This window comes from Eumetopias jubatus, unplaced genomic scaffold, assembly GCF_037043125.1.
Source record: "Eumetopias jubatus isolate StellerSeaLion01/CBP00866 unplaced genomic scaffold, mEumJub1_p1.0 scaffold_6, whole genome shotgun sequence".
NCBI classification, from domain to species: domain Eukaryota; kingdom Metazoa; phylum Chordata; class Mammalia; order Carnivora; family Otariidae; genus Eumetopias; species Eumetopias jubatus.
Window position 1 is genome coordinate 40,268,213 of NW_028274812.1, and position 14,237 is coordinate 40,282,449.

At 32.2% G+C, this 14,237-nt stretch overlaps 1 protein-coding gene across 1 annotated transcript in view; it reads left to right on the forward strand.

The window, feature by feature from the left end:
• Positions 1–14,237, forward strand: part of TRDN (triadin) — a 327,015-nt gene that overhangs the window by 296,404 nt on the left and 16,374 nt on the right. The window contains exons 33-38 of the mRNA XM_088023743.1: positions 310–330; positions 2,091–2,117; positions 2,885–2,923; positions 3,272–3,307; positions 4,091–4,135; positions 6,655–6,678. Of these exons, the coding sequence (XP_087879869.1) occupies positions 310–330; positions 2,091–2,117; positions 2,885–2,923; positions 3,272–3,307; positions 4,091–4,135; positions 6,655–6,678 (192 nt within the window). The remainder of the gene's footprint in view (positions 1–309; positions 331–2,090; positions 2,118–2,884; positions 2,924–3,271; positions 3,308–4,090; positions 4,136–6,654; positions 6,679–14,237) is intronic.

A 14,237-nucleotide genomic window follows, 5' to 3' on the forward strand; every position in this document is an offset into this window, starting at 1 on the left:
ATTTCACTCAGCATAACACCCTCCAGTTCCATCCACGTTGTTGCAAATGGCAAGATCCCATTCCTTTTGATGGCTGCATAATATTCCATTGTGTAATATATACCATATCTTCTTTATCCATTCATCTGTCGATGGACATCTTGGCTCTTTGGTTAGCCTATTCTTATTTTAACTTGAACACACAGAAATAGGAATATAAAGGGCTGATATTTTACCTATAGGTGGAAGATGATCGCTGGTTTTCTTTTCTTCTTTACTTTTTATTTTTATTTTATTTTTATTTTTTTTTTCTTCTTCTTTACTTTTTAGACAAGCCTAAACCAACTTCAAGTAAGTGTACCACTTCAAAATTTTAAGAATTTATTTAATTACTTCAATTTTATAATCTCTTTGCATTGTATGTGCAGCCAAAAAAAGACAGTATGTTTATTAATGCAATAGCCAGTATGCCATCACCTATGTAAACGATTCTGATTGACAGAGAATATTGTGTGTATTTTATTCATTAATCCTTGAACATGTCTTTATTGAACACCTATTAGATATATTACACTGTACCAGGATATATGAGGGAATGACAAAAATGTTTCCTGTTTTCATGCCTGTGTAATTAATACATTTACCAATATAACTAGTGCCTGGGTGGAAAAAAGTGGTTTATCTCTCTTTTATGTACTTCCATTTGTTTGTTAGGATGTATTGAGTGAACACAGTATGGAGATTCCTCTAGTAGTCACTGCCGGGTTAAGAAAAATTTAGAACACATAATCCTGTCTCCAATTATTGAATCTTAACACATTAGACTTTTATTATCTTACTTTTTCAAAGCATGAAGGTAAGTTGTTTTTAGTATTTCAGAATCTGTTTTATTTTGACATTCCAAGCAAAAATACACATGCAACAGTTTTGGAAATTTATGGTTTTATGTAATTTTGTAAAAATGAAATTATTATTTAATACTGTTAAATTATGACCCAGACTTTAACCTGGGGTAAAAATACGTGCATTTCAATCAAAAGTGTATCTAGAAGTTGTATCTAAAGTTCTTAAATGCCAAGGAATAACTTAGTTCCTTAAGAGTATTATGACATTCTTTACAAATACAGCCAGTTTTCTTCTAATTGAATTTGATGTTAAAATATTAAATGTTGCCTTCGGGTTGGAAAAAATCGCTAGTACATTTAGTTTTTATTATTGCTATTGATATGAAGAGTATTGCAAAAATTAACGGTTGAAAGTCAAAACTACAATGCTAATATGAAGTATCACCATAATCACTTATAAATACTGTTTTGTTTGTGGAATGTTATTCATTTTTCATCTTCATTATCATGAAATATTTTAATCAATTTTTCTTGAATTTTGAGTATAGCTTCCAGAGAAGCTATAGAAGACTGATAGTTAAATGGATCAGGTTTATAGAAATGTTCTCACTTGAACTGAACTGTGAGGAAAAATAAATTTTTTAAAAACCTGCCATGTTATATTTTAAAATATCATTGGTGTATGCATTAAGTAAAAGAACAAAAAGAGAGGCTGGTTTTATATTATCATAGACTAAAGATAAGTAGCATTTTATATCTTGTCTCACTGCTCTGACAGTAGTCACTGTGAGTTGAATTTATTTCTGTGATATTTTTCAACCTCATCCCACAACCCCACCCATTGCATTTAGTATAACATCTTATACATGAAGTTGCTTTATAAATATTCAGTGAATGAATGCATGCATGCATATATGAAGATCAAGTTAAAAGTTTGTGAAGCAGAGATTTATAATTTGTAATTTTATAATTAAGAAAACCAACCAAAGGACTTCAAATTGATTAATTCTACCATACAGGCATAGCATGTTTTAGATTGGTTTATAGAGTAGTTCTAATTTCAAAATAGATTTCTAGTTACAGTTTTCAGAGATACTGGTTATCAGTGCATTTCTTTGCCATTTTGAGCATATGTGTTTATTGTCATTACTTAGTGGAATTAAAAGGAAATACCTGTAGATAAAGCTCAGTTGTCTGCTACTGAAATACAAAACTATTCCTTCCTTTTCTTTTTCTACTATATTCTTTTTCTTTTTTTTCCTAAAGAGGAAACGTCAGAAGTCACAGAATCAGGTAAATATTTACTTTCCCAAAGGAGGTAACACAGATCTGTGGAAACATCTATATGTAAATTTGAGTCCCTATCTAGTTGTGTAACATTTGGGAAAATCCCTTAACCAGCTCAGATTCCTGGTTTCCTCATTTGTAGGACAGACAAAATGACTTCCCAAAAGGCTCATGATGAATATTAAATAAGATAACGTATGCCACATTCCCACTACATACGTGGTTGTCACTCATTACATATTGGTTTTCTTCTCACTCTTGTCTGATAACTATAGTTGAAGAAAATCATCAATCAACTGAAACTGTTTTGAAAAGCATGTGTCAACTTTTTGCTTAGAGATATTTTGCAACTCTCATTATTTTTATTCCATAGTTTTCTTATTGAGCATCCATAGCACCAGTTCAATTCTCATTTCCTAAAGAAAACAATTGAAAATTTGGATGTTTCTCCTATTGTTACTAGTTTATACTTCATAAATTCACGGCCTGCTCTAGCTTTCCTTCAAAGCACATAAAAACAAAGACAAAGAGAAAAAGGGATAGGGCTCCGCTATCCAGGTGACTGAGTATAAGCCAAATAGCCAAGCATAACAAAAATATATATGTTCTCACACACAGGAGGTATACTCTTCCTCCACATCTTGAAAATGTGGAGCATTGACCCTCTCCAGTTATGGGATTAAGTCCCATCTCCAACTGTTTACTTCAAGATTGAGTAAGAAAGTCATGTTTTTTTAAACTGATGATTTCTTGTTGCTATATTTCCCCTGCAGGGAAGAAGAAAATTGAAAAATCTGAAAAAGAAAGTAAAGGTAAAGATGACATTTAAAGACATGTACACCAAATTAACAGTAAAGACACAGAAATAAAAAATACATAATTATACAAATTATATCATTTAAAAGCAATGTGGACAGAGATTTTAAAGCATCAGAATTGCAGTTCACTGTAGGATTTTCCATGCAAGACTGTATTACTTATTGTTAAATATCTAAAGAGAATGGAAATGTAGGTTCTTCTATTTCCAAATTAACAGCATAGAATTCTTTTCATATAATGCCTGAATTGTGAACATTGACTACACAAAATTTAATTCCAAACCTTAGGAAGACCTATGAATAAATGATATGTGACTCAAAATTACCTTTTTTTCTCTACAGAAAAAGCAGAAATGAAACATCTTAAAGAAGAAAAAGGTAATGTTTTAAAAGATGGAAAAGCATAATGCAAAGCACTGAAGCCAAAATTGTTGAGTCGAGGCTTATTTATATCACTTTAAAATAAAACTTTAATTTGTGTACATGATGAGCGCTAGTGTGATTAAAAGAAGAAATGTAGAAACTAGCTAGTGGATATGTGGTAATATCCTTGTCGAAGAAAGAGTGGAGGGCAGGCCAGTCCCAGCCAGTGTACATCCATGTGTGGTCGTGCCATTGGTGAGCAACAAGTTCAGAAGCTGCATCATAAAGTGGCTTGTTTTCTTAACACTGGGTGTATTTATTTGGCAAACTACAAAATATAATATGATAATCACTGATTTTCAATGTAGTTATCTGAAAAACTTACAAAGGCCTTACTTATCAAAAAATATTCTATTAGATCAAAAGGAAGACATTCTTAGACATATCATAAAGACTGTTAATAATAGGACAGTTTTGTTTGTTTGTTTGTTTTGGTCTTTTTGGTTTATCCCTGAATTCAGTTACTTGCAATGACCCATTGTACATGGATTCTCATTAATTTAAATATTGTAATCTCTGCAATCATGTTAATCTCAGTGCAAACAAAACAATCTCTACTGGTTACATTTATTTTTGTTAAGTGTTAGAAGAACAGAAAAACTTTTTAAATCACCCTGAGAAAATATGTACAATATTTAAATTATTCCCATGTTCCCAAAGTTAGTTGAAGTGAGCCAAAATTTTTATGAAATTCCCTTTAAAAATTCATAGTTTAATTTACATTTTCCTTATCAACAGTCTCAACAAGAAAAGAAAGTCTTCAATCACACAACGAGACGAAAGGTAACCTTGAATCAACTTTGTAAATATTCCAGATGCTAAGTTGGTACGGAGGTGCCTAAATTATGTTTGCACTTAATATTAACACTAAATTATTTTAAAGCAAGGAAGTCTACCGTTTATACACTTCTGCTAGTAGCAGAGGAAGTGGACAAGTAGGAAATCTAGCGGAGGTTTACATTTCAGTGGAAAACTAACAAATGTGCAGAAATTAGAACATTAACAACATAAACATTCAATAAAATATTCCAGCACATACAAGAAGATAAATTTCTCTATTACAAAAGACTCTCATAATATGCATAAGGTCAAAAATTATATAGTTGTAAAAACAGATAGAGCTGAGAATTATTTTATGTATTACATAAATATAACCAATGTCATAAATATATTTTTATTATCTAAAGTTGGCCCTTTAAATTAATTCCATCTAGACAAAAAGTGGTTGGTAGAGGGGAAAAGGCCAGCATGTGCACGGCAGGAAGATGCCCTTTATCTAAAATGAGAATGACCTATTTTGGTGGTATTGAATATCAAAAAACTATAAATGGATGTTATAACTGAATTATGTAGTCTGGGTGATATAATTTTAAACAAATCTAATTAATTCAAAATGTAATGGAATTTAAATGTTTCAAATTTTAAGATGCTAAATAAACATGCAGTACTTGAACAATTGTTTTCATTCATAGTAAATGTATAGAACTCTAGTGTGTGGGGAGGGGGAATGAGTCTTGTTTTTTCACTTGTTCCTTCTTTCTGTTTACTGTATAATGGATACCTGAAAGGGCAGGACATATGTAGACACATAATTTAGACATATAGTCATTAGTAATTTAGACATATAGTTACCAGTAATATTAAAGGCTAAAATTTAGAATAAGGACAAACCAAATTTGTAGAAACATATAGGGGCATAAATTTTACATTTTTATTTTCTTAACTTTTAAAATATTGCTTAGCATCTTTTAAGATAATTAGCCAGAAGAATGAGAAGATACCACTTACTTAAAAAATTCATTGGTACAGCCTTTCCTATTATTAGTTCATTTAATCCTCAGCACAGGCCCAATTATCATGCCCAATTTAAAGTATGACGCCAAAGACTTAACAGTTGAACTCATTCAATCACATTTCATTACCCCATCACACTGTGGCACACATAGGAGAAGCTTTCTACTAATCAGAGCAGCCCAAAGGTAAAATGGAAATGTACCCAACTTTGTTCCCAAGGGAGCGGTCTGTTTAAACTGTAACTACAGGGCTGTACAAGGGATTTGGATATTGGATGGACAGTATCTTCTTACCAATCCAGAGTCCATTATTTCTTCCTATTATGAATACACAGGACAAATTATTATATGTGAAAGCACAGAACTAACCCTGAGCTAGTTGAGAATACAGGCACATTCTTATTCATTCCTTCATTCAACAGATGGTTCATTGTATTTCAATAAATGTTTATTGTATTCCTATTTAAGTCCCTGTCTTTTAGCCAGTGATAGTATTTTTAAAGGAAAAATAACATGTTATTTTGTAATTTTATACATGAGACATGTGACTGTATTATCATTAAAACCATAAATATCTCAAATGAAAAAAAATTTTATTCGCATTAACTAATTTTTGTAAATTTGTAATTCTTGGGTTTATATTAGAAACTCTATAAGTCTCAAAGTAAATCATGTAATGCAGATTCATTTAAAAATTTATATTTTCAAGCCCAGTCCTTTAAATTAGACTAATGTTGGGATGGTAGCTACACTTATGGTGAACACTGCACAATGTATAAACTTGTCAAATCACTAAATTATACACTTGAAACTTATGTAACATTGTGTGTCAACTATACTAAAAAAAAAAGTTAGCCTAATGTTAGTAGAAAGTGGATGTTACAAATCTTTTTTTATTTTTCAAGAAGTTAGAATGTCCGTTAGAGTATTTGGGATAATCATTTCACCTTATATTTTTGTCCTACATATATATAATTTAATGTAAAAATAATGCTACTTTGAAGAATTATGGTTTCTCACTGAAACTAATAGACAAATAGTTATGAAAAAATTAAACTGATTTTGCATGTTGCATTTTAAGGTTTAGTTATTTGTCCTTTTTATCTTTGAAAGGAAAATAATTCTCAATAATACATTTTATGGAATTTGGAAACTTTAAACAAATATTTAGATTAATTACATCATACAAAGTAATTTTACTCAAGTTGGCTATAATTAGAGTTGAACCAAGACACTTAATTTAACAAAGATCCTGCTGATTTTAGTAAGAGTGTTTAAAAAGTATAAATATGTTGTGACATCTACAATAATTAATAGCTCTTCTGATATTTCACATAAAAGCTATTAATATATTCAAAGATCCATGTTCTCAGGCAATAGTTATATTCTTTCATTAACTTTTAAATAATAAGGAAGTTTAAAGATATTAATTACCTTCATGTGGCCCATCAAAATATAATGTCTTTGCATTTTATCTGAGTTAAACAAAACTTGTTTTCTTTTTTTTAGCAGAAAAGCCTGCAAGAGTATCAAGTAAGTACTGCTTGTATTGATGATAAATTCTCTTTGGCACGCAGTATAAATTTCCAGCTGAAATTCATAAAATATTTACATTTTTAATGTGTTCAGAGATTGAGTCATTTCATACTAAACCTTCTGACAGGAATTTAACTTTTAAACTTAGTTATGTTGAAACTTAAAAAATCTATGTTATTTGAAATGATGCCTTGTAACAGAAATACTTTATCATGTTCTCAGGCCTGAAGATTAAAGTGACTTGCATTCAAATACATGAATTTTTTCAGTGATTGAAGTAGAATGAAATAAAATAATCCTGTTTCTGCCTTAAACCTTCAATCACTAAAGATTTGCTGTAGAGCACATATAGTTGAGCAATGATGTTTTATTTGCTGATGTTTTCCAATGTTCATTAACTTAAATATAATTGTATATCTGAGAAGAATGACATAGTAGGGAATCTAAGCTCATATGTCGGAAACAGACAAAACCCTCAGAAAACAATCTCTAAAATATCAAAATCTAGGTACGGATAGGCATTCTAAATATACAGGGTAAACTTTAAATTTTCCTATAAGCTCCTGAAATTATGGGAAATAGAAATCTTCCCTCCATGTTTCCTGATTTAAAAAAACATCATTTTAAGTCAGTGCTTTCTTGTGTAAAATCATGTGAACAACACATGTAATTTTAAATTTTCTAGTAGATACATTAAAAGGGTTAAAAATGTTAAAATTATTTTAATGTTTATTTAACTCTCTATAGAAATATTTTTACTATGTATCAATACAGAAATATATTGATAGTTTACACCATTTTTTTGAAGTTGTGCGTGTGTTTTACACTTATAGCACATTTCAATTGGTACTAGTCACCTTTCAGTAGCCCAAAGCCCCATGTGGTGAGTGGCTACTGCATTGGACAGAACAGATCTCAAGATTTATTGAGCGCTCCTACTGTGCCCACCACTACTGAGGACGGTACAAGACAATCATTAAATGTGGTACTTGCCACATATTTCATTCAAAGCTCTTTGACTACAAATAATAGAACCCCACGTGGACTTGCTTCAGGGATTGAAAAACAGAGAATAATTACAGGGGTGCAGAATTGTCTCACTGATGCAAGGGCAAAGCTCCCACTTGATCCTCGGGAAAGCCCTCTAAAACAATCCTGCTCTGCACTCTTCCCCTACAGTCAAAGGTAGTCAGGGCATACTTCATAAAGCAGGGCGTTCCAGAATTTGTACGTTGAAGAAGGTTAGCTTTGAATAACTGGAAATAGAGAGAAGTGATGTAAAGAGAAAACTCACTTCTCCTGTCTCTTCACTCTCACAGCAGTTACCATGCTCCCAGCACTTCCTACACCAGATGTATGGTTTTTGTTTTGTTTTGTTTTGTTTCTTTTTTGGTTTTTGTTTTCCACACCAAGAAATTCTCTGTGATGCCAGCTAGGTGTCATACAATTTCAGTCACTTCTGACACTAACGTGGAGTTAGCACAGACCCCATAGTTTAAGGGCTCGGAGCCCTGAGTTTAGAACTCAGAGACTGCTCCCTATTTCAGTTGCCAATTGTAAGTAGTAGGTCCTAGGTTACTCACAACTTCTTTCCAATATGGCTACAAATCGGAGGTTCTCGTGACTTCCTCCCTTGGATTCAATTATTTACTAGAACAGCTTGCAGAACTCAGAGAAACACTAAATTACAATTACTAGTTTATTATATAATAAAGGATATGGTAAAGGATACCATAGGAGTTGGGGTGAGCCACTTTCCTCATAAGTAGATGTGTTTCCCAACCCAGAAGTTCCTTGAACCCCATATGTCTGAGGTTATTTTATGGAGTTTTTATTACATAGGCATGATTGATCATTAACTCAATCTCCAGCCCCTTCCCCTCCTGGAGTATGCGGAATGGGACTGAAAGTTTCCAGCTTCTAATCATGGCTTGGTCTTTTTGGTGACGAGCCCCCATCCAGGAGCCCACCAAGCATTGCCTCATGGGAACAAAAACTCTTCCATCACCCAGGAGATTTAGACACTCTATGCCAGGAACCAAGGGCAGATGCCGATTTATATTTTTTTCTGTATTTCAAAGTCAGCAACCAAAAAACCATGATATGTAGAAGCCATCAAAAGAAGAGTTGTCTGGAGTTAAAGGCTAGTGTCAGAAAGCAGTAGACGTAAGGACATGTAGGGTGAAACATCTCTATGAGGTAGAGATCCAGCAGGCCAGAAGACTTTATTCTTACTGCCACAGAAAACTGTAGTTTACTTTACAACAGGGAGCAAAATGGAATTGTTGGGAAGAAATAAGGGTAATTAAGAAGTAAATAAGAAATAAGAGTAGTAACGGAAAAGAAAAAAGTGTGACCAAAAAAATGTCTACTCTTTCATATGGATTATAGGAAATAAATGTCCAAGGACATCATGAGATGTTCCTTTTTTTTAATTTTTAAAAATTTTTTGAGATGATATATTTTAATAAATTGGTTGCTGCACACATGAAGATTATATTCTCTATAGCACATATTTTTTTATCATGCCTTTTTGGAGGCAATCATCAAAACCTTCAGGTATTTATCAAATTAAACATACTGAAGATAATTTATACGGAAGGTCCATTGTTCTTTTTCTGAACTCTTTTCAACATAATGTACATGCGTATTTATTTTTGGTCAGACTTCTTATTTATCTTTCAGTCATTTATTTGTCTTTCATAAAGGAGGTTCACAAATAGCTTTTGCTTTGAGCCCATTGCTCCCTTCCACCCACATTCTCTAACTCCAGTGCCTGCATCTCTTGTCTTCTGGATGGGACCAAGTCCTCTACTTCTGATAGGTTGGTTTTTCTGCTTTGGTACTAGATGCACAGAGACTGTCCTTCATTCCCAGATTTTTTGGCTGGGAAGGAAGAAAAGGTTAATTTGTGGAAAAGGACCACTATAAAACAGAACGGAGGTATCACCTCCTGAATTCTGGTTCACTTTGATTGAGATGCTTGAAACCATCCGGGTGGACTGGATTCTCAAATCTCTGGGGTTTTATTGTAGGGATAAAGAAGATACTGATAAGAATCAGCAATACATGAACATCTCTCTATTACATCAGTGAAAGTAATATTGCAAAATCAAATTTTCCATAATTCACAGACGATTATGGTTTAATTGATGCCTGCTTTTGTGGATGTATTTTTTTAAAGGATGTGGCTTTCTGATTCTAAATGTCCATTTGATTTTCATTCTGTATTTTTTTATAGATATGGTAAATATATAATGAATAATTTGCTTTCCATGGAATTCAGAGGAAGACATCAAGGGATGTTAGATTGTATTATATTTAAGATCTATTACCTTAAAAATTAAAAGCAAAATGAACACATTTTTGATTTTTAAATGGCACAACCATTTGATATTAGTATTTTAAGTATTCTGAAAATTTTTTCTGAAAAAAAAAAACTGTACATCCAAAAACATTACTCCCCAGGAAGTTGCCCAAAGGCAAAACATGAAATAAAACAGAGGAATGAAAACATACATTATTAAAAGGCAAACGGTGCCAAGGGAAGACTGGCAGCTAGAGGAATTCAAGGCCCTTGACATAGCTGAGACGTTGACAGTGTATTTATAACAATGGGTGTGGGGTATCAAGGAAAAAATTTTTATAGAAACCTGTAGTTCTTTTGTTTTAATTGTCTGGTAGTCAACATTTAAGTAAAGATAGTTTGGCTTTCCCCTTAAAATAAGTATTTTTTTAAAGATTTTATTTATTTGAGAGAGAGAGCACGGACAAGCAGGGTAAGGGGCAGAGGGAGAGTGCTGAATGTGCAGCTGATCCCAGGACTGAGCCGAAGTCAGACGCTTAACTGATGGAGCCACCCGAATGCCCCTAAAATAAGAAGTGATATAGTAAGAACATTCTTGAGATGACTCTATGTGGAAATTTAACTTTGGCATCTTTTTCTGTAACATTTTTCTCTAAATATGAATAGTGAGCATTTTGCCATTAGCAACTCACCAAAATTATCTGCATAGACAGGTTTGGGATCATCATAAAGTCTCTGGGATCTAATTTTGATATCAAAGATAAGGAATTTAACTTTTTAAGGATATACTTAAAATTTAATCTTTTCTAGAAGTTAATTACTTTTTAAGGAAACTCAAGCCCAGCAGAGGACTAGCCAGGATTTCCATGTTTTAGACAACTTCCTTTATAGCTTTACATTTGTGATTTGCTTTGTAAAGCTTCCTAAATTTGAAAACACTCATTCATTTTCTGGTTCTACATTTTCTTTCTTTTTGCATAAATATGGTATATTAATAAGTAATTTGCATCAATATTAAATATTTTAGATATCAGAATTAAGCTAATATTTTAGATATCAGAATTAAGCTATTTTGAAATTTGAAAATTTAAGTAAGCACAAGGTGCTTAAAAATTAAACAAAGAGGGACACCTGGGTGGTGCAGTCTATTAAGCCTATGACTCTGCTCAGGTCATGATCTCAGAGTCCTGAGATCAAGCCCCGTATCTGGGCTCCATGCTTAGAGTGGTATCTGCTTAAGACTGTCTATCCCTCTGCCCCTCTCTACCTGCATACTCTCTCTCTTTCTCTAAAAATAAATAAATAAATCTTTTAGAAAAATCATAAATAAATAAAAATTAAACAAGGAGATAAAGGTTTATAGCATTTATAATTTATACATTTGTTACAACTTAAAGACTTCTTTTGAAAGAATATAAACATAACTAAAGTGTATCATTTGTCATAATAAAAGTATAACCTATTTTGTATTGATTATATGTCCCTACACTGAAAATTTTCAAGAACTTCAAAAAGCCAGAATTTACTAATAAGTATGTACTTCCCATTTGAAAGAATATTTCACTTTTTAAGACAAACACTTAACGAGTCTGTGAAGTATAAAATTATAATCTAATGGCAAGAAAAACTAATTGTCATAAGCTCTTAAACACAAAAAGAGCATGCTTTGCTTTATATTGATATTATCTATAATTCCCTTTCATAAATAATTAAATTAATGATCTTTTCTAAAATGATTGAATTCAACTAATGGTTAATTCATTTCTAAATCAATTTATGTCATCTCAGACTAATTAATTAAGGTGATTTTTTTTCTAATTTTATCACATGTTGGTCTCTCATATATATCAAATTATAGGATGTATTCTGATATTTTTCTCTTAATTTTATGTTCTCAGATTCATCAGTGTTTTAGTGTAATTATAACTTATTCAATTTTACTGCTGTATAGTATATTACTTTGTGAATATACACATTTTAATCTATTTTACTATCAATCGATATTTGCTTTGCTCCTAATTTATTTAAGATTTTTCTTAAATTTAAGATTTTAGACATCTTAAATTTAAGGTTTTAGACATCTTAATGTGGATGCTTATTTTATTAGTCTCTACCTTTCTCCATTACTAATATAAGCATATAAGGCAGTAACTTTAAATGCTACTTCACCAGCATCCCACAAGCTTTTATATGTAGTATTTTCATCCTCATTCAGTTGCAAGTATATCTTAATTCCATTGTAATAAATTCTTTAGTATTTTACATGGAAGTTTTAGAACTTATTTTTAAATTTCCAAACCTGTGGGAATTATAAAGATCATCCTCTTTTTTTCTCGCTTTTAAAGAAAAAAAATTTTTATTATGTTATGTTAATTACCATACAGTACATCATTAGTGTTTGATGTAGTGTTCCATGATTCATTGTTTGCATATAACACCCAGTGCTCCATGCAGAACGTGCCCTCTTTAATACCCATCACCAGGCTAACCCATCCCCCCACCCCACCCCCACTCTAGAACCCTCAGTTTGTTTCTCGGAGTCCATAGTCTCATGGTTCGTCTCCCCCTCCGATTTCCCCCCACTTCATTCTTCCCCTCCTGCTATCTCCTTCTTCTTCTTCTTTTTTTTTTTTTACCATATAATGTATTATTTGTTTCAGAGGTACAGATCTGTGATTCAACAGTCTTACACAAAGATTATCCTCTTTTAACCAGCTTTTAATTTAATCGTGTAGTGGTCAGAGAAAATGGTCTACTCTTTAAAATGTGTTGAGCTTTATCTTATGAACAAATATATTATCAGTTTTTGTAAATATTCCATATGTCATTGAGAATAATGTGCATTTTCTAATGGTTGGAAGTGTGATTCTATATTGATTGAGTCAAACTTCATTGTTTTTCAATTACCCTGTATCTTCATTAATTTTTTGAATATCAGAAGTATCAATAATTGAATAAACTATATTGAAATCTCCCACTATGATGGCAAATTATCGGTTTATCCCTATAGTGTTATCAACTTTTATATCAGGAGCTGTTTTTTAAGTTCTATGCAAGCTTCACTGTATCTTTCTAGTGAATTGAACATTTATCTTTTATGGTAGCTCCTTTTTAAAAAGATTTTATTTATTTATTGGAGAGAGAGAGTGAGTGAGAGAGAGCAGGAGCAAGGGGAGGAGTAGAAGGAGAGGGAGAAGCAGGCTCCCCGTAGGATCATGACCTGAGCCGAAGGCAGATGCTTGACAAACTGAGCCACCCAGATGCCCCATAATAACTTCTATATTCCATATAATGATCTTTTTGTAAGTAAAATTACCTTTTTTTTAAGTGAAGTGTATCTGATATTACAATTATCCCAGCTTTCTTTTGGTTAGTATTTTATCAGAATTTTTTTTACAAACCTTTATTTTATGTCTTTTCATGACATTTTGTTTCAGATGTCATTAGTAAATAACATAAAGCTAAAATTTACTTTTTATTTTACCCAGTACAATGACCTTCACTTTTAATCTGATGAATTTCAACTAGTTCTTACCATCTTACTGGTTTTATATTTCTCATGCCCTCTCAATACTTCTTTATATTCTTTCTTGTCTTTTACAAATTGAGCATTTTTCCCTAAATGTGTTTTTATTCTCCATCTTCTAGTCTCTCCTTATCTGGAAAGACTACACTCTATTTCTCTTACTTTAGTGGTCACCCTTGACATTTTACTATGCACAAAGAATAAAATGACTATAAATCACCCTCTCTCTCAACAAGAGAAGGATGCTAAAACATTTAAATTTCATCACATCCAGTGCTGATTTTCATGCCAATTTTGTTCAATATTTTAATTCTAACCTTTCAAAGGATCTGAATGTCAAATTGTGTCAGTATTATTTCTTCCATCAATATGTGTCTGTCTTCCCCTCCAGGTTTCTCAGAGTCAATGCTACCATCTCTCTTGCATCTCTGACTTGGTTTCGACATCATGCTTCTCCAGCAGCACCTGCTTTAGAAGTGTCTTGAGCAAAGACCTATTGGTGGAAAACATTCTCAGTTTTTATTTATCTGACAATGTCTTTAAATCATCCTCATTCCCCAAAGCCTGTTGCACAAAATCTCGGTCACTGGTTATGAACTTTGCACACTTTCCATATATTATTTCACTGTATTGATGTCTCTTCTTCCCTAAAGCCAGGGGAATTCTGTTAACAGTAGACTTGTCATTCCTTCCCATGTGATCTATCTTTTTCTCTGTCTTCTT